At 39.2% G+C, this 24,157-nt stretch overlaps 1 protein-coding gene across 1 annotated transcript; it reads left to right on the plus strand.

The window, feature by feature from the left end:
* Positions 1-1,861: 1,861 nt before the first annotated feature.
* On the plus strand, positions 1,862-24,043 carry lrrc1 (leucine rich repeat containing 1). The gene is made up of 14 exons (XM_085297056.1): positions 1,862-2,508; positions 11,397-11,514; positions 11,942-12,020; positions 12,887-12,976; positions 15,343-15,399; positions 15,493-15,556; positions 16,030-16,104; positions 16,296-16,440; positions 17,417-17,535; positions 18,627-18,710; positions 20,175-20,290; positions 20,810-20,976; positions 22,005-22,147; positions 22,617-24,043. Exons 1-14 carry the CDS (start codon positions 2,350-2,352, stop codon positions 22,773-22,775), a joined length of 1,575 nt encoding a protein of 524 aa, XP_085153182.1. The 5' UTR covers positions 1,862-2,349; the 3' UTR covers positions 22,776-24,043.
* The last annotated feature ends 114 nt before the right edge of the window (positions 24,044-24,157 follow it).

Raw genomic sequence — 24,157 nt, forward strand, 5'->3', positions numbered from 1 at the left:
AACCATAAAATCAAGTTAAAACTTGGAGATTCTGAGAAAAACAGAATTACAAGTAAAGTTTCGTTTGTTTTTGTTTTGCTCTTCGCTTTCCTTCTTGCCACTCTGCCCCTGGCATTGTTACACTATAAATGTAACAAATCTAAAAAGAAAAAGAAATCGGCTAACAATAGGAGTCAGGAGGAGACCAGGATTTTTCTTGCTAAAGGTGCCACAGTTTAGTTTAAAAAAAACACAACAGAAAAAATGCTGTAACTTTTTCTGGGTACAAGCTCATGTAAGATGGACTGAGGCAAAGTGGAAATCTCTTGTGGTTTCTGATGAATCTATATTTAAGGAAAATTTTTGGAAATTATAGATGATGGTCTCCGGGCTAAAGATAAAAGGGACCATCTGACTTTTTACCAGGGCGAGTTTTAAAAGCAAGCCTCTGTAATGTTGTGGGAGAGTGCATGTGGGAGAGTGCATGTGGCACAGACAGATACATAAATGTCCGATTAAACAATGACGTTTTATATATAAGCTCTTCTTTGGTTTAATGGCTCTGTAATAAAAGAGTCCAGGGGAAACTGGTCTTCCAGACCTGGCAACTAAACATTTAGTGCTTTATGAAGAGCAGGAGATGCAGCATAGTGTTAAATTTCCCCCCATCCTAGCCATTTTTAGGTGTGTTGCTTGCATCAAATTCAAAATGATTAGGTACTAAAAAAAGAAAAGAAAGAGAATGTCCCAGTTTTGATGTCAGTGTCAACTTTAATCTTACAGGAGATTTTGAATGATTGATTGTCAGACTGTTTTATTTCAAACATGTACAGTTATCTGAAATAGCAACAAAATACATTGTAAATAGAAAAAAGTAAAGAAAATAAAATTGCCACAAATATCAATACACAACACAATGTACATGTTTAAAAAGGAGTACGATGATCCGAATCTTTTAAATCTATTTCATTAGATATGAACTCAACACAGGATAAAAAAACAAAGGCAAAAATAATAATAGGATTTATTATTAGTTATATAATATTTATATTAGTTATTGTGTGTAGGCTTGTAAGAATAAAACTGTTTTAAGCTCGCTTTTGAATTTAGCTGTAACTGACCTCAGGTCAGCTGGCAGCTTGTTGTGAAGAACAGGATCAAAGTAAGAAAGTCAAGACACTTAGATTTAATTCAAGGAAGGAGTTAAAAGATCTGCCCCTGATGACCTGAGAGGTCTGACTGGGTAAAGATACCGAGATGCACTGGGATTTTATCAACTATAATAAAAGGATTTTAAAAGGTAAGTCTGTATTAAACTGGGAACCAGTGAAGTGGCTTTGTCAGTTTTAAGACATTGTATTTGTACCATTTTAAATGAGATCTAAACATTGAATATATTATGTGAAATTCATTGCTTTCTGTTTTTATATTGAGTTCACACAGTATTTCCACGCTTTTTTTGTTGAATGAAATTGAATGAAATAAAATAAAATAAACAAAGCAGGTTAAAATAGTACAGGATAAAACACTGGAACCCTTTAAACCTGAACCATGGACTAATTACCAGAAAATTATATTTTTTTAAACTAAAGTACTTATTGAACCCAATGGCATTTTAAAAAAGGAAATTAAATCACAATTTGGATATATGAGTAGTACAGGTCTTAAAAACTCATGTATCAAGTATGAGTACCTTGCAAGTGAGTAACAAGTTAAAGTTGTAGACATAATACAGGTTTGAACTCGGATAATTCACATACTTGAGGTCCGGGGTTTACACTGTGGGTGCCCTTCCCCCGCCCCGGGCCGCTGCCAGTCATCTGTGCCCTATCATGGCGGCCCCGTGCGGGACGGGATCCAGAGGAGGGACCGGAGGGAGGAGCAGCCTGGAATGATGACGTAGGATTGGAATGAGGGAGTGAATTTTCCGGGTCAGAAACAGGACGGGAGAGGAAATTAACTCCAGGACGAGACGAAAAAAAAAGAAAAAAACCACACGAGAATGCCGCCCTCCTTTACACTGAGATGTAGCCCGTGTGTTTAACGCTTAAGAGGGGGCTTTAAAAAAGGCGGACGTTGGACGAGGAACCGAGTGGAGAGAAAAAACAGGTGTCTGCAAACTACAAAGTGAACCTACGACGGGGACTGGAGCACCCATGTTACTCGCGACCTGCGGAACGTTAGCTCGGTAACGTTACAGCGGCTGACTTACAGCGGGAGTTTCGGTGTTTACTTGCCTGCGAGTTTCGCCTCGCTTGTGTTTGTCGGTGGCTGTCCCGCCATAGCAATCTGTTGCATCTTCCACCATCTCCTCCTCCCCGCTGCTTCTTTTATCGCACGGGTACGAGATTTATTTCCACCTTCCCCGTGATGTTTAACTGTATACCCCTGTGGCGGTGCAACCGTCATGTCGAGACGATCGATAAACGCCACTGCTCCCTGCTCTATGTGCCCGATGAGATTTTTCGCTACGGACGGAGTTTGGAGGAGCTGTTGCTGGATGCCAACCAACTCCGAGACTTGCCCAAGGTAAGGAGAAAGCAGCTTCCGCTCGTTTAAATTAAATGGCAGGTAACTGAGCTGATCTGGCACCCCGTCTAGGTGGGATCCGGGCACGAAAATTACACAAGATCAGTAAAGTGAGACACCGTAAGGGTGGAAATTTCCCCCAAAGATACACATTTGCACCGCAGGGTAGCTAGAATTATGATTCACAATCTTAAAACTTAAGCTCTCAAATATTCATCGCGCTGATACTACTATCTGAACTGCTGAACCTGTTTGGGCAGGTTATGATGACCTTTGTGTTTGTGCTTTTTCCTTACATGTAGTATCTTTCTGCATGACAGAGAGCCATACATGCAGATGATGTAGCTTATGTATATTTTCCCCTGGGAGTATAGAGTTAAACAGCACTGCTGCTCCAGGCTGATATTTATCCATGAGTATGGATGTCAGATTTTAATTAAGAGAAATGCAGTCATCATTTATGTGGATGTGGTTGCCAAGCAGGAAGAGGCATTCACTTCTTTAAACGAAACAGCTGTTTTTGCTCTTCTCTAATGCAAATGCTGAATGGCCTTGGATATATGTTGGCGAATGAAGCAACCTGTCTGCTGATAAAAGCACTGAGACCTCTATAAAAATTCCAGCGAGGAGATCATAATTTTCCGTCTGTGGCAATAAGGTAGCTTGTAATAAAACCAGGAATAGACAATAGATAAATGATAGGACAATCAACACTGTAAGTGGGTATTGTACTATGACTACTAGTCAAGAGACACTGCATGTACAATGAATTGTTTTAGGGCTATCTGATAGCACAACTTGGCAGCACTAACTAACATAAACGGGTACTTTGACATTAAAAATAGCAATCTTTGCTGTGGGTTGGTCATGATCATGGCTGATGCTTCATCTGCTGCTAATACAAATTTGAAAAAAAAAAATAGCCCTATCACAAGCTTGATATCACAATTTTGCAGAGACCAAGGGGATGCTGTCAGATTGCTTTTCCAAAAAAAAGGAAGCAGAATTGAGAAACAATCATGCTGAGACCACACATCCACAAAGTTTTACTAATATGTACGTGAATGTAATCACTCAAGTGAGTCACTAATGGATTGTCTTGAAAAGTTCTGTAAAGCCAAACTGCTTTTCCCCCTGACATTAGATATTATGACTAAAGTCCTGGTCCTTCATCCTTTAAGAGCAACCACGTATTTTGATTGCAGGCTTCTCAGTGTGACTTACACTCTTGGTGAAGTTGGGATACACAATCCTAGTCTGTTTACATGTGACCTTAGAGATCTGGATTACTACTCAGAAGATTTACATGTTTTTTCCCAAGCGCATGAATGGGTCATGTAGACTTTTCTGGCTGAAGATACCTCGCCTGACATTAGTATTCTCTTTAGCAGAAAAGTTGGTTTTTAGAAGGTGCCCTTGGTTCAGCTCTGAGTACATTTTAAGGTGGAGAAATTGTTACTCGTTCATGCTGTAACCTAGGAGTAGTAATTCATTGGGTTTACAGCTGTTCCTGACAAGCAAGACCTTCCTGAAGTCACGGTGGGTCAGATGGAAAGCTTTGGTTCTGGAGGGCAGTTTTCTGCTCAACCTTTCTTCCTTGTGTCAAAAAGCTGAGATGTAGCCATTTTTAAAGCTGATGAACGTTATCTAAACAGGATGTACAGTGATTTGGTCTGCAGTTTTCAGAGAGCCACGCAGGAAAGAAAAGACCACAGAAAGAATATTTTTGGGTCTGGCATGAGCATAGAAACGTGATGGAACAGAGATAATGTGAGCAACCTCCCATGGCTGTGCCACACTGCTTACTTTGTCCATCGAAGAAAGCACAGGAACAGGTATTCTGTCTGAAAACAAAGACTGCATTATGTGTTTTGTTGTTGCTTCACTAGAGCAATTGTGTGTTCTAGCATTTTCTAATGAAGTCATAATGAATCAATGACCTGAATTGTAAAGTACAGACTGATAAAGCCCCAAACAAATGCACAAAAAAGAGAAAGGGGAAAAAAAAAATCCCCAACACTTGACAGACTGGATATTTGCACCAGACAGGATGCAGTTAGCAGGTGTAATCTCACTGTGACGGTGGAGACAGAACTGTGTGACATTTAAGCTATTTCTACACTTAGTTCACAAATATTTTAAGCATGTTTAGGGGATGGAGGGGTTGCATCATTTGCGTGGTGACAACTGAAAGTGTTGTCATCAATGCTTGCCAAGAGAACCCAAGAAACGCTCGACTGGGCAAACTGTTGTATCCGTCCAGTCCAGTGCGCACCTCGCAATCTCATTACATTTGCCTCGGAGGTGGCTAACTGATCGCACTGAAGCCTCCCCAATGTTATCATTGTATTGACAATGGCATTACAGAGCCTTGACAGTAACGTATTTCAAGTCGCTTTTACACAGCAGGCAGATAAAAACATGCACGAGGCAGTTTTAATAGCAAGATACAACGGCAAAGGTGTGTTTTTACTGTGACAAGATGGGGCAAGTTGAGCAGATGGTTTCATAGTTTTACCAAGACAGATCAGCTGACTAAGTCAAGGAACCTGAAGCGTGGGTTTGTGTGAGTAGGGTTAATAGTTAGGCCTCTTTGTTGTTTTAATTGTTTTCTGTGTTATTTGTTGCCCAGGTACACGACTAAGTTGGCAAACTGTAACTCATGACTGTCTGTGTATTCAAAGTTCCCTTTGAGCAGCTGGCTCTTAGAGTACACACATCAGGCTGGCTGGTAAACAGCATTCAAATGAACAAACTGCCTGCAGAGACAGAATAGGAATGCAAGACTAGCTGGCTGTTGAAATGCACTTGCCTGTTTATCCAGTTTAAAAATGAATGCAGTTTCCAGCATACTGAGCTTCACTGAAACTGTAAGACACAGAGGTAGCGGTGACTCTGTTAAAGGTCTTTGAATGTTTTTGTTCTTTACCTGTGTAAGCATCAGTTTGTAATATCGGACACAAAACAGAGACTATCAAGCCACATGTAAAAAAACAAACAAAAAGCATTTAGTAGAGTAGAAACTATGATGACAGCCGTTGATATGAAAAGCTAAGAGCGGTCGATCTGGCCTTTACTGGGAAATTAAAATAACAGTTTTGCAGTTTAACAAGAAAGTTGAGGACAATGCTGCCCTGATGGGTAGCTGAAAATGAACCTGCGAGGACACGTACAGGAGAAGCCAGAATACTTGATGACTTTCAGGCTACTGTTAAATCCGAATAAATGAAAGCAGATCGATTAATAAGTCAGTCAACTTTTAGTCCAGTGAAAATTGGTTCTTGTTTTTGATCACTGTGAATCTGTCACAGTAGCATGGTTCATATGTTTTTTTTACTGTACATAATCAGCAGATTGAGTGACAATGTGAAAATAGGCACTAGTTTTTGGCCTCTGTAACCTTTTGGAGATCTGGTGTGCATTCGTTCAGAAAATACAGACACGGTGACTGTGGTGATGGAAGGAAGAAGCAATATCCGGTCTGAGACAGGAAGCTGCAGGGTTTATGACCCGAGTTAAGTGGTAAAGAAAGTTGTGCTCTGAGTATCCTGTGATCTACAGGAAGAACTGTCATAAAGGTAGTGCAGTTGTTGGCTGTCTGACATGCGGTTGAGACGGTTTTAACTCTCGCCTATGCTGCGATATATAATACTATAGCCTACTTTGCAGTGAATTAGACTCCACAACACATTTGACACTCATGTCTTTCACTTAAGCTTCTGTGCTTATAGGATTGTGCCTGGCAGTCAGTTTTGCTAAGTGTGTCAACATGTAATAGTTAAGTTAGTTTAATGCAGTCTGTTGTTTGTATGGACTAGACTAAAATAAACAAAGGTATTGTAAAGCAATTGTGTGATTATGTTTCCCAATTGCAGTCATTTTACCACAAAATCCCTTCAGACTGCTGCTTATGTTCTAACTAGCGCTGCTGAAGGTGAACCTGAGGATTCAAACGTCGGTTTGGACTGCATGAGAATGGTTAATGTTTTCTTGACTTGCCCTGTTTTGGTTTTTTGCGTTTCATACATGGGTGATTGTTTGGGGCGGAGCGTGAAAAAACCAACAGGAAGAACAGGTTTGTTGTCAGGGTTTCAGTTAATGCAGGACTCTGTCACAGTTAAAATAAAAGGTGGTAACAACACTGGTACCGGCTTTGCATTGCTCCCTTTTAACTCTGATTGTCTTTATTGTTAAAAGGATTTCCATGAAGCTGTATCTGTTTTGTCCTTAGCTGTTCTGAATCCTTGACATTGAACCTGTATGTCCTTCCCGCGTCGATTGTTGTGTCATAAAAGTTACACAGGAGGAAGTCGGATAGAGAAAAACACACGCTATAATTGAGTTTAAAAAATGTTTTTTTCCAAACGTGTTAAACTTTCAGTTAGTTTCCTGGTTGGAAACATGACAAATCTCCAGGTGTCCACTTGTAATATAGGAACTGGCTTGGCAGAAAAAAAAATTCACCCACACAAATGTGTTTTTTAGTGAAAGTGAAAAGAAGGGATTTAGGATGCAAAAGATCAGACATATATTGGACATCAGCTTTGTTTGTGTGTTGAAAAGACAGATTAAGAGGTGTTTAAATGTCCTTAAGAGCTTGGAATAACATGTGCATTTTGCAACAGGGTGGAGTTTGACTTTTGGACTCGTGGGTTTTATTTATTGTGCACGGATTATTACAGTGTGATCTGTATCTGGATTTGGTCTGTAGATAATGAGCAACACATTTACACCTCACTGACAGTAACTCAGATCAGATCTGCTGCTGATTTGGCAGCTCAATAACATTATCATTGTATTTGGTGCTGCCTATGGTTACAGCTTTTTATATTGCTTATCCACATAGATAGCATCTGTAGTCTTTATGCAGTTTAAAGGTGGTGGTGTTTAACTTTGAGGAAGTGGCACAATTTATTAAGTATTAGTCAGGAATCATTAAAGCTGGTAATGTGCTGGACAGGTAAGTTTAACTTGGTAATCATAAGCTGCAGGCATTGCAAACAAAGGGGAACAACTGTCTAGTTTCCTCTAAACTGCAAAGACAAATTTTTCCCATAGCCTGCAGGGTTTCTCTTCAAATAAGAGAATTGTTATCCTAAATGTTTTGTTAATGAAATGAGTAGCCAAAAAGTTTGTACTAAGCAGCTGCAGTAAGAATTCATGTAGTTTTCAGTGGATTACAATTGTGAGGCATTTTTACATTGAAGTTCAAATACAGCGAACCTAATGTGTTTGGAACAAACCGGACATGCAGCTCAAAAGAGAAGAAGTGGTTGGTTGATTTAAATGATATGTACAAAGTGGATGAAACCCTCCTGGCCTCTTGGCACACCTTTAACTCACAAAGCCCAGGGGGGAAGATCAAGAGTTATTTAGTTCATGCCAAAACATTAAGAGACCCCCCCACACACACACATTCAAGGCTCTGCCTGTTCTTGTTATGGCTGTCAAGTATGTGCCTGTGATAATTGATTTTTGCATTGTAAAGAAGTGTGCTGGCTGGATCTTTCTTTCTTTTTTGACCTCATGTCTAATATCATAGTCTGAAGGACACAAAAAAGATCGGAGGGGCCTGTGGTGAACGTAGCCTGTCGGTATTTTCTATTTTGCTTTAACTGTTTTAAGGTAATCAGTGTTTTAATAGTTGTTTATTTTATTTCTTTTGTTAATTCATATTGTGTTTGGAGTTTTTATTTCCATTCAGTTTAGGACCAGCTAATTCATTACTTTCAGTATTTGTTTTAGTCTTTTGAATTATTTATGTGAATGGATGGTATTTGTTAGGGGTGAGTTGATATTACAGTGCAAACAGGCTTACAGTCACACAGACATCCCAAGTTTCAATAAACGTCTGTACCAAAGCAGACCTGCACCAGAAAGCAAAGTTAACAAACCCGGAGTCTGATCCTGAACTTCTGAGCTCGGACTCTGCTTTTAGTATGATCACCCTGAGTTAAACAGCGCGGGGGAAATTTTTAAAATGGAGCTCAAAGATTGACTGTTTGCAGGTAAATAAACATCAGAGCCTCCATTTTACTCCTGTGAAACTGTAAATGTGACTGTATGTCAGTGGGGACCACAATGTTTATCTTTAAAATACAAGAAAAAGAGTTATATAATTTATTTCACCTCCGGTTTTTTGGTGCAGCTCCCGTTTTGCTGCTAATTTCACCTAATGACAGCTAGCAACCACTCGCCAACCCGCTGGGGATTACACATTTTTCCTTAGTGACCGGACTTTGCCAAGGGTAGGCTGACTGGTCTCTAGGCTTGCGTGACCAGGATTGCGTTACATCATCTTCAACAAAATTCCTACTATGACAGGAATTTATCCAACATGGTGACAGGTCACAGCATGAAAAATGGCTCCTTATCAGTGTTTACGTGTCTGAAGTTTCATATAGGTTTGTATTATCTACACAGCGAATAACACATAGTAATGGATAGTAGAAGGTTCAGCACAGAGGAAATGGCTCACAGCCTGACCGCTGCCTTACTGTACGCAAGCACAGCGTTTGAAAGCGCAACCTATAGATTTTGTGCCAACCTTATAATAAATCTACAATGCCCAGTGATCTCCATCACTGTCCTGTCCTAGAAAACTAACATCTAACTGGGATTTCAGTGTTTGCAAAGATGTACATTTCTTAATTAAGTAGTTAATGCACTCTGATATGAGTTTACAAATCGATTGTATGAATGTGTTTGTACACCACTTTGCATTTAATCTTTAGTTATTATTAATCTCTGGCTCTCTGCAGTGTCTTCTGTGCTGTCTTCCTCTCCTCATCCCCAGCCGATCATGGCAGGTGGCTGCCCCTCCCTGAGCCTAAGTGGTTGGTTGATTGCTGGGGTTTTCTCTGTATTATTGTAGCATGTTTACCATACACTATTAAGCACATTGAGGGGACTATTGTTGTGATTTGGCACTATATAAATAAAACCTAACTGAACCGAATTGAATGAGGAAATAAAAACAGTGGGTCAGACAAATGCATCGGGAGGAGTTCAAAAGAGTTGTAGTTTAAGTTAATACTCTTTCTGGAAAGTCTACAGTTCTCTTGCCAAAACTCAAAGTTTAAGCTAAACCTGCTCTCTGGAGCAGACCTCAGGCAGGTTGTGTTGACAAATGTGACTAAAGTCACTAAAACATAGGCTTTTAAATTATTTTCATTTTAATTTGATTCAGTTTTGTTACTTTTTCTGTGTCAGGGAATGTTTCTACTATGTAACAAATTTCTAACAATGAAACAATTATTTTTCATTAAGTTGGAATAAAATAATAGTATAAATAATTTTTTTTTACAGTAGCAAGTTGATGGAAGAGTCATAATGAGCAGCACATATTTTTCATTGTATTTGAGTTCTCCCTCTTTACAAGACTTTTTCTGAGTGGTTGCTAGTAGCCGTTTTGTTTTCGTTCAAGTTTCTTGTCATGTGTTGCTTACTTTTCAAACACCTCAGCTTAAGTAGACACATGACAAACAATAAGCAGACATTTTGATGTGTCATACTAGAGAAAACACAGATGTTAATACCATTAACCTCCTAAGACCTGAACTCTTTCATTGCATGAATTTTTATTTTTTCTTTGCTATTTGGGTTGATTGGGACCTAAAGAATGTAAAAACAAAGAATTACCAGTTTGTTTGTTTGTTTTTTAAACCTAATTTTTGTTTTTGAGAAAAATGAGATCCACATATGAGGACATTCATTTCAAATTTTGATTGAACAGTGGCAGTATAATGTTCTCGTAAGTGGATATCAGGCCCTTATAGAGAAAAATGAAGTATTTTGGTGTAGATGTCTACATATGTGGACACCAGGTCCTAGGAGGTTAACGTTGGCTCTATTCTGTGTCCCAGTAAGCCCCGACAGTGAACCACCATAACAACCCAAAGTTCTAGAAACCGCTAAATATGTTCAGCTTTCTTCATTTTATTATTTACAGCTGTGACACAACCCTGGCAAAGGTCTGTAAAGTTGTTTGTGATAGGAGAGCTGTATATTTATCATGACAGACTTAAGTCATCAAATATTTCAAGACACAGAAAACTACTTGATGTTAAGCGTGGGGGACAGGGATAGTGGCTTTTGTGTGAGTTTCTGCAGTACAAAATCAAACATGTGAAAGATCAGAATAACAGATTTTAAAGGATTTAACAATTGCGTTCTTGAAAATAAAACCTCCTTCAGTATTCAGTTTTTCCTTCCTACAGTTGCGTAGTTCGTCCTTATAGTGATCATCTGATTGTTGAGGTTTTCTCTCTATTGGGGTTGAGGTTTTCTCTTTATCTTACAGCAATTGAGGAATGAAGGCAACATTTGTTGTGATTTGGCACTATACAAATTGAACGGAAGTAAAAATGCATTTAGTCTCTTGTTGTGACATTGTGGCAAAAGTAGCCATCTTCCAAAAATAAAAAGCTCTCTGACTGTTTTTGTTTCTATTAATTTTGTAATCCAGTGTCGTACAGTTTAATCATCACTTATTATTCATCTCTGGCTCTCTTCCACAACATGTTTTTTGTTCTGTCCTCCTCCCCTCACCCCAACCGGTTACGGCAGATGGCCGCCCTTACCTGAAGGTGGTTCTGCTAGAGGTTTCTTCCTGTTAAAAGGGAGTTTTTCCTTCCCGCTGTCGCCAAAGTGCTTGGTCATAGGGGCCATATGATTTTGTTTTCTCTATTGTATTATTAAAGGGTCAACCTTACAATATAAAGCGCATTGACGCAACTGTTGATGTGATTTGGCACTGTATAAATAAATAGAACTGACATGAATTGAATTCATACAAGAATGAATCTTTGACCAGGTTGTGTAATTTGAATGTTAAATATCTTGAAGCCTATTAATAAATCGATGTTTTCCTCCCTTCCATCTTTCAGCAATTTTTCCAGCTGGCGAAACTTAGAAAACTTGGCCTGAGTGACAATGAGATCCACACAATTCCATCTGAAATAGGCAACTTAATGCAGCTGGTAGAACTGGATGTCTCTCGAAATGGTAAGCAGAGTAAACACTGGTATATCACATGGCTAAACCACAAAATAACAACACAAGTAAACATGTTCAGAGACGTTTCATCTGTCACTGCTAGAACAGGTTTTTACACAGAAGAGCTCAGAAAAAGAATTGCACTCACATATTTAATTGCCATTACAAAAACTAATGCCACAAACAAATTTAAAGATTAATTGACTTATTCTTTTTGATATACTGGTGAGGTTCCTTCTGTAACAGAGCAAGCCTTTCTCAGCTGTAGCTGTAAAGACCTCTTAAGTTCAGAGACAGCTTAAACAGCTTTGTTCTACATAAAAACACTTATTATTTCACTTATGTACTTTTCTTTTTTTTTTTTAAGTTGGCACATTTTAAGACCCAATTGCAGTCAATGAGCAGTGTTATAATTAACATATTTTCTCTTGTTCAGATATTTTGGGCATTCCAGAGAGCATTTCAAAATGCAAAGCTCTCCAAGTGGCTGATTTCAGTGGAAATCCATTAACAAAGTAAGAATTTGACATACTTTAAAAAACTTTACCTGTGATTATTTTTAATACTTTTACAACAGTCTGCATTCAAGGCTTTTCAAATGGTACATTTCATATGTGTTTATTTTTATATGAAATATTTTATATATATATATATATATATATATATATATATATATATAAAAATTTCATTTTCTGCATTGTGTGGTGTTAACCTCTCTGCTGTTAGTAACATTAGTAATATTTATATACCTGGCAGATTGCATATTTCCCATACTCTGCTTTTCCATGTGTGGGTGAGATCATGTCTAATTTGCACCTCAGCAGGGGCACAAAGCCACACAAGTTTAGGAAGTAATAGTGACGCTTTGGTGTTCAATACTGTTAAAGTACACGCACACACACACACGCACACACACACACACACACACACACACACACACACACACACACACACACACACACAGAACACTACTTTCCAGAGTAGTAACCTAATTTCCCACTCTTCATTCTACATCAGCCCTATTTTAACAGGTTAATAGTAACACCCCAGGGATGACTGGACTGTGGACTGTGGCTTTACAGGAATGTGACATCATTTGGTTATCAGTCATAAATTCAATGGAGCAATAAAGCCCAAACTGGTGTGTGTATATTTTGGATATGCATACACATAATAACACCTAAGCTTAAGGTTGCATATGGTCTTTTGTTTAATATAAAAAGAGCCAATCTGAGGGCAGAGATGATAAGCAGCAAACACAGATAATGGCATCAGGGTCATCAATGCTAAACAATACTGTCTGAATGATTGAAATGTCTGGATCAAATTATACTGTTAATTCTCATGGATTCACTTTGTGTCTTGTTGTTTGTTCATCCAGGTTACCTGAAAGCTTCACGGAGCTGAGGAATTTAACCTGCCTTTCCATCAATGACATTTCATTGCAAGTGCTTCCAGAAAATATTGGAAAGTAAGTGATTTAGCACAAGTATGTAAAAGTTAAAGTATATAGATTTTATCATGAAATCTGAAGTGTGTCTAATGGTAACATACTCTGTTAAGGATGAACCTGAATCTTTCTAAGCCCACTGAGGGTTCGATGCACTGGTAGACTGATGTTTATCCAGTTTAAGGGAGACTAGTGTTTGATAATATCTCACCTGCCTCCCTTTGCATTTTCAAGTCACATACCTTGCTTTAGTCTTTGTGATCTTGCCAGAAAGGAATTTGATAATTACTGTAACAAAAGGCACATATTTCTGTTGTTTTAATGGCAACTTCAATTATGGGGTTTGTCAGTTACTCTGCTCAAACAAAGCACTTAGCATAAGCAACAACATTTTTACTTTAAAACACACAAAGCTCCAAAGTATTCCTTTAGGGTGCCACTTCTCTGCGTGATAACTTTGTCTAGTGGCAAATTGTCGAGGTTGGCCTCCTACACAGCTAATTAACACACAGTATGTTCCTTCTGGAAAGCATTTCAAAATCTGTGATGCTCCCAGGTCATTATTCTACCTCCCACTGTTCAAAGGTTACACAGTAAACACCATTAGAAACATAGAAGCAGGTTTCATTTTCAATATCTCCTTTTGCTGTCATTTCGCCTTCTTCAGAATCTCCTCCATCTCACCGTATCTCACAGGCGAACATACCAACCACATTACTCCTTACCAACTCATCAGTTAGCGTCTTTTGCCTTTGTTCATAAAAGGCAAAAATGCTTGTTTGGAGATGGCATATAATCCAGAGTAGTTAAAGGCATGCCTGCCAACATTCTCAGTCCCGTGGGGTCCCCTTTTAAACATTGAGATCAGTTCTAATTGAATTTAATAACAAAGCTATTTGCTTTCAGGTCAGAGTGCCACAGGAGATATTTTAGTAGAGGTTTGGTATTTTAAGGTAAACTGAATTGGAGGCCTGACAGGGATAGGATTATTCCAGATGTGTGAAGCTGTTTGACTGTTTTTCTCAAGAACGGTTCTCTGCCAGGTTTTCATTTTGCATCTCGCTCTGGGTCTCAAAAAAAAAAAAAAACAGACAAGAAAAAAACTTTCCAAATTCCAGGTGGCGCTGTGGTGTCTTCATGCAATTAGTTATTCCTTTAAGATAAAGAAGATGAATGCTCATATGGTGATGGTCTTGGGTCAAAGCCTGCTAGGAGTAACTCTTAAAGCTCCTTTGTGAACTGAGCGGCTTCTGTCATATTCCAGGTCTGCTTATAACACACAATGCCTATGCAGCAACCCAGAAGCTTTTCAAGTGATCAACAAACCGAGTCTTTGTCAATACAGTTCATATTGAGGTGTCAAACTTGTTTTTGAGGGTATAGGGGAGGCAATCAGATGTCATCTTTATGGGAAAAAAGTTAAGAATTGTGATTGCACAAACTCTTAGGATTGCCTCTCCCCCCTCTTTCTGCCTCATGGTACGGCATGTTCCGCACATATGTCCAATATTTTATCTCGCTTAACACAATGGCTTAAGGCCTGCTCTCTGTCAAAAGGAGAAGGTAATGAAAACCATAGCGCAGCTGGAACAGGATGCCTTGGTTTTTTAGAAGTAGATAAGATAAATGTCCAAGGGGTTACACGGCAGCAGCGGTTTATCTTGTGAGATGGGAGTGTTTGCTGATGTGAAATGGCACGCACAGAAATCAGAGAGTTGAGCAGTAAGGTGGCGTGTTTTAAATCGAATCTCAGACACAGTGTGCTGGAATTGGGAAGATTTTCTTTTGTCTTTTTAATATCTGGTTTTAGTGATCTGCTGCGGTGGAAGCAAGGTGAATGAAAACTAGCAGCAGTATTGGAGCTTTGCATAAATTAATTTATTTGCTGCTGTGTCTGTAGTTTTCCACAGTGAAATTGCTAACGTGCAAGGAATGCCGGCTTGGCGTTTCAGTCAAGGGTGTGCTGTAAAAGGCGTCGTCTTCTTGGTCCATCACTAATAACACACAAAGTCTAACCTATTTAGAGTTACTTCTCGTAAACAACATAGACTTTGTACTGTTCTAGACGGCTACTGTTATAAAATCCTGTATCAGCTAGGTGCATGTATAGCACAAAGGCATACATGAATGGCCAGATGACAACCCTGTCCTTTGGTCTGCGATGTCTCTGTTTTTTTGCTCTTCATTTAAAGTATGCAGACGTTGTTTATCCTGCTGCAATTTTACAGCCTCGATAAGATGGACACACCTCCAAACTACTTCCTGTTTTCAGATGTCTGATTGCAAAAAGACTGTCTGTGGCCATTTTTAACTGTCATTTAAACTCATTGTTTTAAAAACACTCAGAGTAACATGTAATCATCTTTCTTTTTTACCTGTCATTGCAGCCTCACCAATTTGGTATCACTAGAACTCAGAGAAAATGTATTGCAATTCCTACCAGAGTGAGTACTCATTGCTTTATGTGGATATGCATGCGTTCTTAAGCATTTTTCTATTTTTTTTTTTTTAACTTGTCTTGCACGTGTCATCCACAGGTCATTATCACAGCTTCATAAACTTGAAGAACTCGACCTAGGCAACAATGAACTCTACTCTTTGGTGAGGTTTTTTTGTTTTAACCCAGAAGAATGCCAAAAACACAACTTTTCTCTTTGCCTCGTTCTTGTCATGTCCGAGCAGATTAGCATCCCTCGAGAACAGCTTTCACCTCTTATCGTGCAGATGGGAGGATGGCCATCTGTTTTCAGCTTTGGTTTTAAGTTGTAATCTTATGTGAGAGGTTTAACTCCGATGGTGAATGAGGTACTGGCAGATCATGCAAGGATGAGCTGCCAAGAATTGTCTAATGGAGATTGTGTTTAGAAATTTGAATGGGCTCTTTGCTATTTTGCCAAAAAGCAGCATAACAGGTGCAGTCATATTAAAGCAAGCAGCATTGTATCGGAGGGAAACTCATGTTCAGTTTAAAGCAAATAACTGAGATGGCTTTTTCTGCTTTGTCCCTTTTTTGTCTCTTTCTCTTTTATATTTTCCTGGCTCTTATGGTTCCTGCATTTCTTCCTCCCACGCAGCCTAAGTCAATAGGCCACCTTGTCAGTTTGAAGGACTTGTGGCTGGATGGAAACCACTTGACAGAAATACCTGCAGTAAGCTAATCATGCATTTCATGTCTATGTTTTACAGTCTGTTCCAGTCTTACTGCTAATCATAAAACCACTGTCATTTGCATACTGTTACATATATAAAGTTTAGAAAAAGACTGTCTCTGTTCCTACTCCTTGATCAGGTTTGCCGTTGTATTATTTTAACATACACAAGTTTTTGCTGTGAATCTTAGGAACTGGGCAACATCAAAAGCCTGCTGTGTCTGGATGTATCAGAAAACAAACTGGAGAAACTTCCAGAGGAGATGGGAGGCCTGGTGTCACTCACTGACCTGCTAGTATCTCAGAACAACATTGATTCTCTACCAGAAAGCATTGGTATGCATATGAATTTGTCAGCATGATTGTAATAAATCTGAAACATAATATGTGGTTCACAAATGTTCTTGGGTCTCTTATGTTTTTAAATGTATAATAATAAAACACAATTAGCCATGACTTATGATCCACCAGAGGTGTGTTAAAGCGAGCAGAGAAATCATCTTTGCCTGTCGTCGTATTCTTGGTGTGTTTGAGATGTTTCTGACCTTAAACCTTTTGGGCAGTAGGTGTGTCACCAACAGCCAATAACAACTGTAGGTCTAACTCTAACCCTGTCTGTTTGACAAAGGTGGGGCTGAGCTACACACACACGCAGAGCAGGATGAAGGGTGACTTTTGTCCGCATTTATACCAGTTGCCTTAGAGCAGCGGTCCCCAATCTCCGGGCTGGTCCTTGAGTCGTTTGGAACCAGGCCGCGAGAGTTGAGGCTCAGATGTGAAATTTATGGTTATCAGGATTTTTATTGTTAACTCTGTTTCCCTGGGTCTTTTCCCACGTTGTAGTTGTGTGTCTTATTTTGAAAGAAATATTTACACGTTACCATAGCGACCAGAGAGAATTAAGGGGAAGAGAGGAAGATGTTACTCTCAATGTTGTTGGCGCATTTCAGGAGGACGCTGCTAATAAAGTTACACAATTACACAGTACATTCGCCTTTATTATTATATTTACCAAAAATACCACAGTTTTTGTCTTGGTCGTATTATTTTATTTTGTTGTATTTATCCGCGACACCTTAAAGGCCACTCCGTGAAAATATTGTCTGACATTAAACCGGTCCGTGGTGCAAAAAAGGTTGGGGACTGCTGGATTAGAACATGACTATCATGAAGATACAGATAAATATGCAAACACCAAGATTGATGTTGATATAAATGCCTCAGTTGACTGACTGCCTTTCAATGCTTACAGGGTTTATATTGTTTAATGTATATCATGTTCAACATATGTATATATTTTCTCTCTCTGTAGGAAAACTACGAAAACTTTCTATACTGAAAGTTGATCAGAATCAACTGGCGTATCTTCCAGAGAGCATTGGCAACTGTGAAAGTCTTACTGAACTTGTGCTCACAGAGAACCAGCTACAGGTTTGTTTGGGGTCTTTTTCAGCTTCATGCATCCTCTTTAAAAACAGATTAATGAGCTCATGGTCTAATGGAAAAATGGCTACAGCCAAGGTTATTGTACAAATGTTTAAACTAAGTATTTACCAATAAATATACACTTAGTGGTCACTTCATTACGTACACCTTGCTAGTACCAGAACTGTCTTAATTCTTCATGGTATAGATTCAACAAGGTACTGGAAACATGTGCCATTGAGATTTTGGTCCATATTGACATGGTGGCATCACACAGTTGCTGCTGAATTTTCAGCTGCACGTCCATAATGAGACTCTCCCGTTCCACCACATCCTAAAGATGCTGTATTGGATTAAGATGTGGAGACTGCGAAAGTCATTTGTCATCAGCCTGAATAAGGCAGGGTGGACTTGTGCTTGTGCTGACAGCCTTAGTTTGCTGTTCTTAGCTGTATGGAGCGGCACCTGGTGTGGTCTTCTGCCGCTGTAGCTCATCTGCTTTGAGGTTCAACCTCAGATGCACTTCTGTATACCTTGTAACGAGTGGTTATTTGAGTTTGTGTTGCCTTCTTAACAGCTTGAAGCAGTCTGACCATTCTCTGTAATCCATAGACATTGGTATGTGGGAAATTCCCAATGGATCTGCAGTTTCTGAAATACAGCCATGCCACCTTCAAAATCACTAAAATGATCTTTCTTCCTTATTCTGATTATTATGCCTGAATGCATAAACCAGATTTAAGATATTTTTTTCTTTGGAGACATGAAGGAGATGGACAAACTGATTACAGTTAGGCTTCTCAGGATGCACACCCTGCACACAGTGGAAGCAACCAGTGAAACAGAAAGTATTGTACACATCATCACCACTGATAAGTCGGCCTGTTTTTATGTTGTTGTTTTGTGTGTAAATGACATGACAACGTGGGCAACACAGTGCATGAAAGCACTACATGGATAATTTGACTTTATTGTCCTTGTTTTATGGATAAATTGATAAGTTGCTTAGTATTGAGAGAAATAAATATTTCTATTTAATGTAAAACCGAGCAGACGCTGATGTTTCCTCTAATTTTTGTTTTGGTTTATAATTACAGAGCTTGCCGAGGAGTATTGGAAAGTTAAAGCGACTGTTTCACCTGAACTGTGACAGAAACCAGCTACTGTCGTTACCCAAGGAGGTAAGCTTCTTTTATGCCACCTGACAATGCTGGCGTTTTAAGAGCAAGCTGGCAAACTGCTTATTCAAGTTTATAGCCGCACTGAAGCACTTCCTTTCTTTGCTGGTAAGTGACACAGATATGGATCTCTTGGGCCTTTGCTGTTACTGGTTTTGTCACTTGTTTGCACAGGTTAGAGTGGAAATTGAAACCGAATCTGTTTTGTACACAATGATGTAATGTGGTTAAGCCAGACTGCCATTATTGTAATATGATGCTTTTCTGCAACTGTTATGAGGGAGTTAAAGCTCAAACCGAGGTTCATTCACATTTGACTGGACAATGCTCTTGCTTGTGGTGCTCTCTCATTTCATTTTTACTGCTCGGCCCCCCGGTTTGTTCAGCTTCAGCTCTGTCTCAGTGTGTCCTTTGTGTTTGCATGCGACATTCTTCTCTAACCTCTTGTCTGCGTAAGTGAAGGCTCGCTTGGTTTAAAGCTTCATCTGAAAGGCTTCTTGAAATGTTGGACAATGCCCCTGTGTCTAAATGATGCAAAGCCTGCAGTGTTTGGGGAAAAATAACAGTAGGCACACTTGGCCTAGATAATGAATCCATGGTATCACTGTTTTGCATTGCATGACATGTCTAACAGGGACAGTGTTACTGTGGCGTGTGTATTGATTTGAGCTTTGCTCAGCTACTTGATCACTGGCTAGGGCTGGACAATTAATCAGATTTTATTTTCAATTAGGATGTTGGCTTCAGTCGAATATAAACACAAGGTGATCGATAATTATTGTGTCACGTTGTGTTTCGTCGTCATGTTCTTGTTTTGCACCGGATTGTGTGTGTGTGTGTGAATAGCTCCACCATTGGCCCAGTTGTATTAACTTTATTGACTCTATTAATTGATTATTAGGTGCACAACCCTTTCTCCTGGATCTGCTTGGATGGAAACCAGCACATTTGGTTGTTTTTGCTTATTCTTGCTCACACATACGCAAGTAGCTCAGTAAATTTGAAAGTTTCTTACTCTTCTTGCGTGTAATTGCTTTTAGCACCTTTAGCCATTTACTTTACCCTGCATCTTTTAGCCCGATTGGTTCTAACCTGTACTGGTTAGTCTGTGCTGATAAATATATTGTAGCTGGAGTTCAGCCGGCACATTGTTTTCTCTGGCTACCAGGCCTAATTGTTCCTAATTTTAGGCCACTCTGCCACATCTTATTGACATGTAATTGTTCTTCCATCAAGATCACTAAACTGGGGACAAAGTTTCCAAATGCTGGCAAAAGATCTATCGTGCTTTTTATTACTGTGGCATTGTTGAAAAACATCAGATGTGCATTTAGACTGGATTCATAAAGCTATTAAGACAAACTTGTATTGGCAGTCTTGTGTGCGTGTGTTTACTTATGATTAACCATTTTAACTTTGAAGTGCCGGCAGCCTAATCACGTTGTTGTTGTGTCTCCTGTTATTAAGATTGGCGGCTGCAGTAGTCTGAATGTCTTCTGCGTACGAGAGAACAGGCTGACGAGGATACCGTCAGAGCTGTCGCAAGCCACAGAGCTGCACGTGCTCGACGTGTCTGGGAACCGGTAGGTTCATTTATCTCGAGCTGGCAAAGTCAGATTGTTAGTTTATTCCATCTCGATTAAAAAAACAAAACAAAAACAAAAAACATTTCATAATAAGTAGCAAAAACATGGTTTGTGTTTCATTTTTATGATGCTGTTTTATAATTAAATACTTGGTTTCGGCCTGCTAATCCCTGAAGATCATCCTGATATTTTGACCATGTTATTCAGTTAGTCAGAGGTTGTTTTGACCTTTATTTCCCTGCCTGTACCTGTATAGCTCCCAGCTTTGTCTAGAATGAAAGCTGCAGATATCTGCAGCTTGAGTCACACAAAGACACGTTCACCTCTGTGTCTGGAGAGTGTTTTCCCTCCTCCACATAAATAAAACAACTGCCATGTACCTCATCCAAATGTGACACCTTTACTAATTCACACTGTGCCCACAGCAGTGTGTATGTTTTGGAAATAATAACCAGGAGGTATCTTGGAGGTGGGGAGGTTGTGTGGGCAGTGATTTATTTCCTGTTTGTTTTTCAGGCTCACCCACCTACCGCTTTCTCTGACGACGCTACAGCTGAAGGCCTTATGGCTGTCAGAAAACCAGTCGCAGCCGCTCCTCACCTTTCAGACTGATCAGGACCCTAAGTCAGGCGAGAAGGTGCTTACCTGCGTGCTGCTCCCTCAACAGCCAAGTGATGACAAAGGTAATGTTATTCATCGAGTATAAGCCTGAGATAATTATGGAGGTTTGAGTGTAGAGAAAAACATTTTTCTCACTGGTTGATTGAAATCACTCTGCTTCTTTGCATGTGAGAACTTTGTGTGAATAAACATAGAAGTGGATCAGCGTCTCCGTGCTCTTAAAGTGATGGGCTTCGTCCAGAGTGAAATAACTCTGTGCTCGCTCTGAGACATTTTTAGTAATGTTCATCGTTAAGTCTTGTACAGTCTCCTGCAGTTTTCGTGACATTATCACATGATCTGCTCGGAGGAGCACAGTGTGTTCTGCAGCCTCTGATCCCTTCCTGCAGTATCTGTCGATTATAAGGTCCTGTAAGGGATCACAGCGCCTATAACAGGTCAGGCCCTCTCTTGTCCCTTGAGGCCCTCTTTCAATATGTTTTTCAGAAATGTTGTGGATTGGACAGCTAAAGAGGCTTAAAAGCGCCTGGCTTGCTGCCATTAAAAGCTCACAAACTGGGTACAGACATGCTGCTGACGGCTGGCTCTATCGCTGCCTGATACAGCAGATTATTGTAATTTTTTCTTTTTTTTTGTCCTGTCATTGACAGATTTTCACACAGATTTGTAAATATTTGTGATATGCTTGCTGATCACTTTATTTTTCATGTTGTTTTCTGCCAGCAAAAATAATTAGCAAATTCATCCATCCGTTGATTTTGAGAAGTGCTGCATGTCTCCTGTCAGAGAAATGCAGCTATAAAGCTGGCGGAAGTGGGGAAAGTGAGGCTGAGGTTGGGGGCAGGGAAGATTGTGTTGCTGTAAGCCTGTGACTAAGCTCAGATTTGAAATGGTGATCTGACAGTTTCAGGCTCACTCATTAGCACTGGACAGCTTTTATTTCTTGTGTTTGCAGATTGCAAACATTGCAGAAGTAATCGTAGCCATACTGATTTTGATCTATTGACATGTTTGCTTTTAGCTTGTACTAACATTTTTATGTGAATTCCAGTAATATTAAATATGCTGTTTGTTTTAAAAACAACCCCAGGCTCTGATAATCTTGCTCGCTGCGGAGGTATGGAGAGCCTGGTGAATGACATTGCTAACGAAACATGGGACAACAACGCCGTGAACAGGACCAGCGTCATTCACTTCGTAGATGGAGATGATGTCGACGATGACGACGATCCGGTGAGTCCATAGGCTGCATATAAAAGATGGATGCAATCTTAGAACTCCCATTTTTAAAGCAAGATTTGAACATTTGAGCACAATTTAATTATTTAGCAAGCTTTACCAAGAAGCAAGCTTGGTTAGCTTAGTTTCCATAGATTTTAATGGGTATATGTCCTCATCTGTATTAAATATGCCATAAATAAGGTTATGGGGATTGCCTCAAGCGGCTTTTTCAGGAACTCTGATCGTTTTATATCCACAGCCTTGGGGTAGGACAGTCATGCTAAAGTGCTACAAATTACTGCAAATAATAATAATAATAATGTTTTTTGGGATATTATTTTGACAAATCATGAATGCAAGGCACGTGCATCGAGCATCACAGTCTGCTGTCATGTAAACATTGTTCTTCAGCTCTCTCCAAGGCAATTTAAGCAGATTTTAAAAAGCATCCCACTAATTAGATTCTGTTTCATCTACACAGGGAACACTACTTCGGCGGGCCACGCCTCACCCCGACCAGCTGAAAAGTATGAAGAGAGCAGCAGAGAACCTCCGCAACGACATGAATGCCGCCAAAGGGCTGGACTCCAACAAAAATGAGGTCAATAACGCTGCGGACAGCGTGACCACGTCTGTGTGACCTTTACTTCAGAAATGTCTTTTACCTCCTGTGTCTCGCCGTGTTGTCCTGCACAACCCAGTTACCCCTTTTCTCCTTTACCTACAAACCCTGGTGTGGCCTACCCCTCCTGTGATTAAACCCTAGGGCGCCTGTAACCTTACTCTATCTCCAGTCCTGTGTAAATCCCACTCAGTCTACCAGGGCTGCTGTGCCTTCAATTTTTAAAAAAATTATTGTCCACAGGAATTTTCTGCACAGAGAGACTCCTTTTAAAAGACATTTTAGAGATTTATTACTTTTTTAAATGGCTCATTTTAAGAATATAATTTAGGTAGTTGCACTATTATAAGTCTTTATCAATGTGGTCAAACCTTTTAAATGTATTATTATATATATGTTCTATATATTTTTTAAAACACTGGGTGAATACTTCTTTTTACCTTTTGGGCAAACAAACCAGGATTTTTTTTTTTTTTTGGACCTACTGATTAAGGATTATTGTACATACTCTTGTGAATATTGATACTTTTATACTTTTTGGCAGCTCAGATGTAAATAAAATGTATAGCAAATTTCTTAATCATTTGCAATTTCAAAACTTTTTTTCCCCTTTTGCAAACGTGGTACATTTGTCTTTCTTTGTTTTTCTTGGTTTAAATCAAAGCAATGAACAAAACACAGTCACTTATGTCTTATTCAACCAATATAACTGTGATCGGATGAGTGGATGGCCTTGGATCCTCATATTAATCTATGAAACATCTAGACCCATAATTTTGGAAATAAATAGATTAATTTAGTTTGGATTTAAGTACTGCACACTAAATTTGAATTACGCATCTGCAATGTAACTATGCAGAAGTAAAAATGCTATCTTATTATAATATGTGCTGTGCTTCACTGCTTTGCAATCTTTTTCAAATAGATGCCAAAAACAGATGTATTTTTCTTTGTCTTTAACAAAGAGTACTGTCAAGAATAATCATTGGAAGTTTGAGGTTTTTACCACAGTGTCTGCATTCTTTACAAATGTAGTTGATAAAGTTCCTTTTCAATACACTTTTCAGCTTTGCTCAAATCCTGTTCTTGAGATGGTACACGATCAGCTGTATCATTTTGTTTTTAAACTGAAAAAAGTGGACCAGGGAAATTGGTTCAAATGTTGGTTTTAATGTTTTTAGCTGTTTTCTGATCAAACTGCACAAAACAGATCTCAAATAGGTGGTGAGCCTGGGGATTTGGATGACTTTCTAACCACTGATCAATAAAATGAGTGCAACACTAAACGATATGTTTGTTTTTCCTTTAATTTCATTAGTCACCCTGTATAATTCAGATTACAATTTAATATTTTCTTCTTCTTTTTTTTTTTTTAATTGAAATACATTTGGTGGGATCTA

The sequence above is a fragment of the Mchenga conophoros genome, linkage group LG13 (genome assembly GCF_057382185.1).
Source record: "Mchenga conophoros isolate Kocher_MC1m ecotype Shallow Benthic linkage group LG13, M_conophoros_male_GT1.1, whole genome shotgun sequence".
Lineage (NCBI taxonomy): Eukaryota > Metazoa > Chordata > Actinopteri > Cichliformes > Cichlidae > Mchenga > Mchenga conophoros.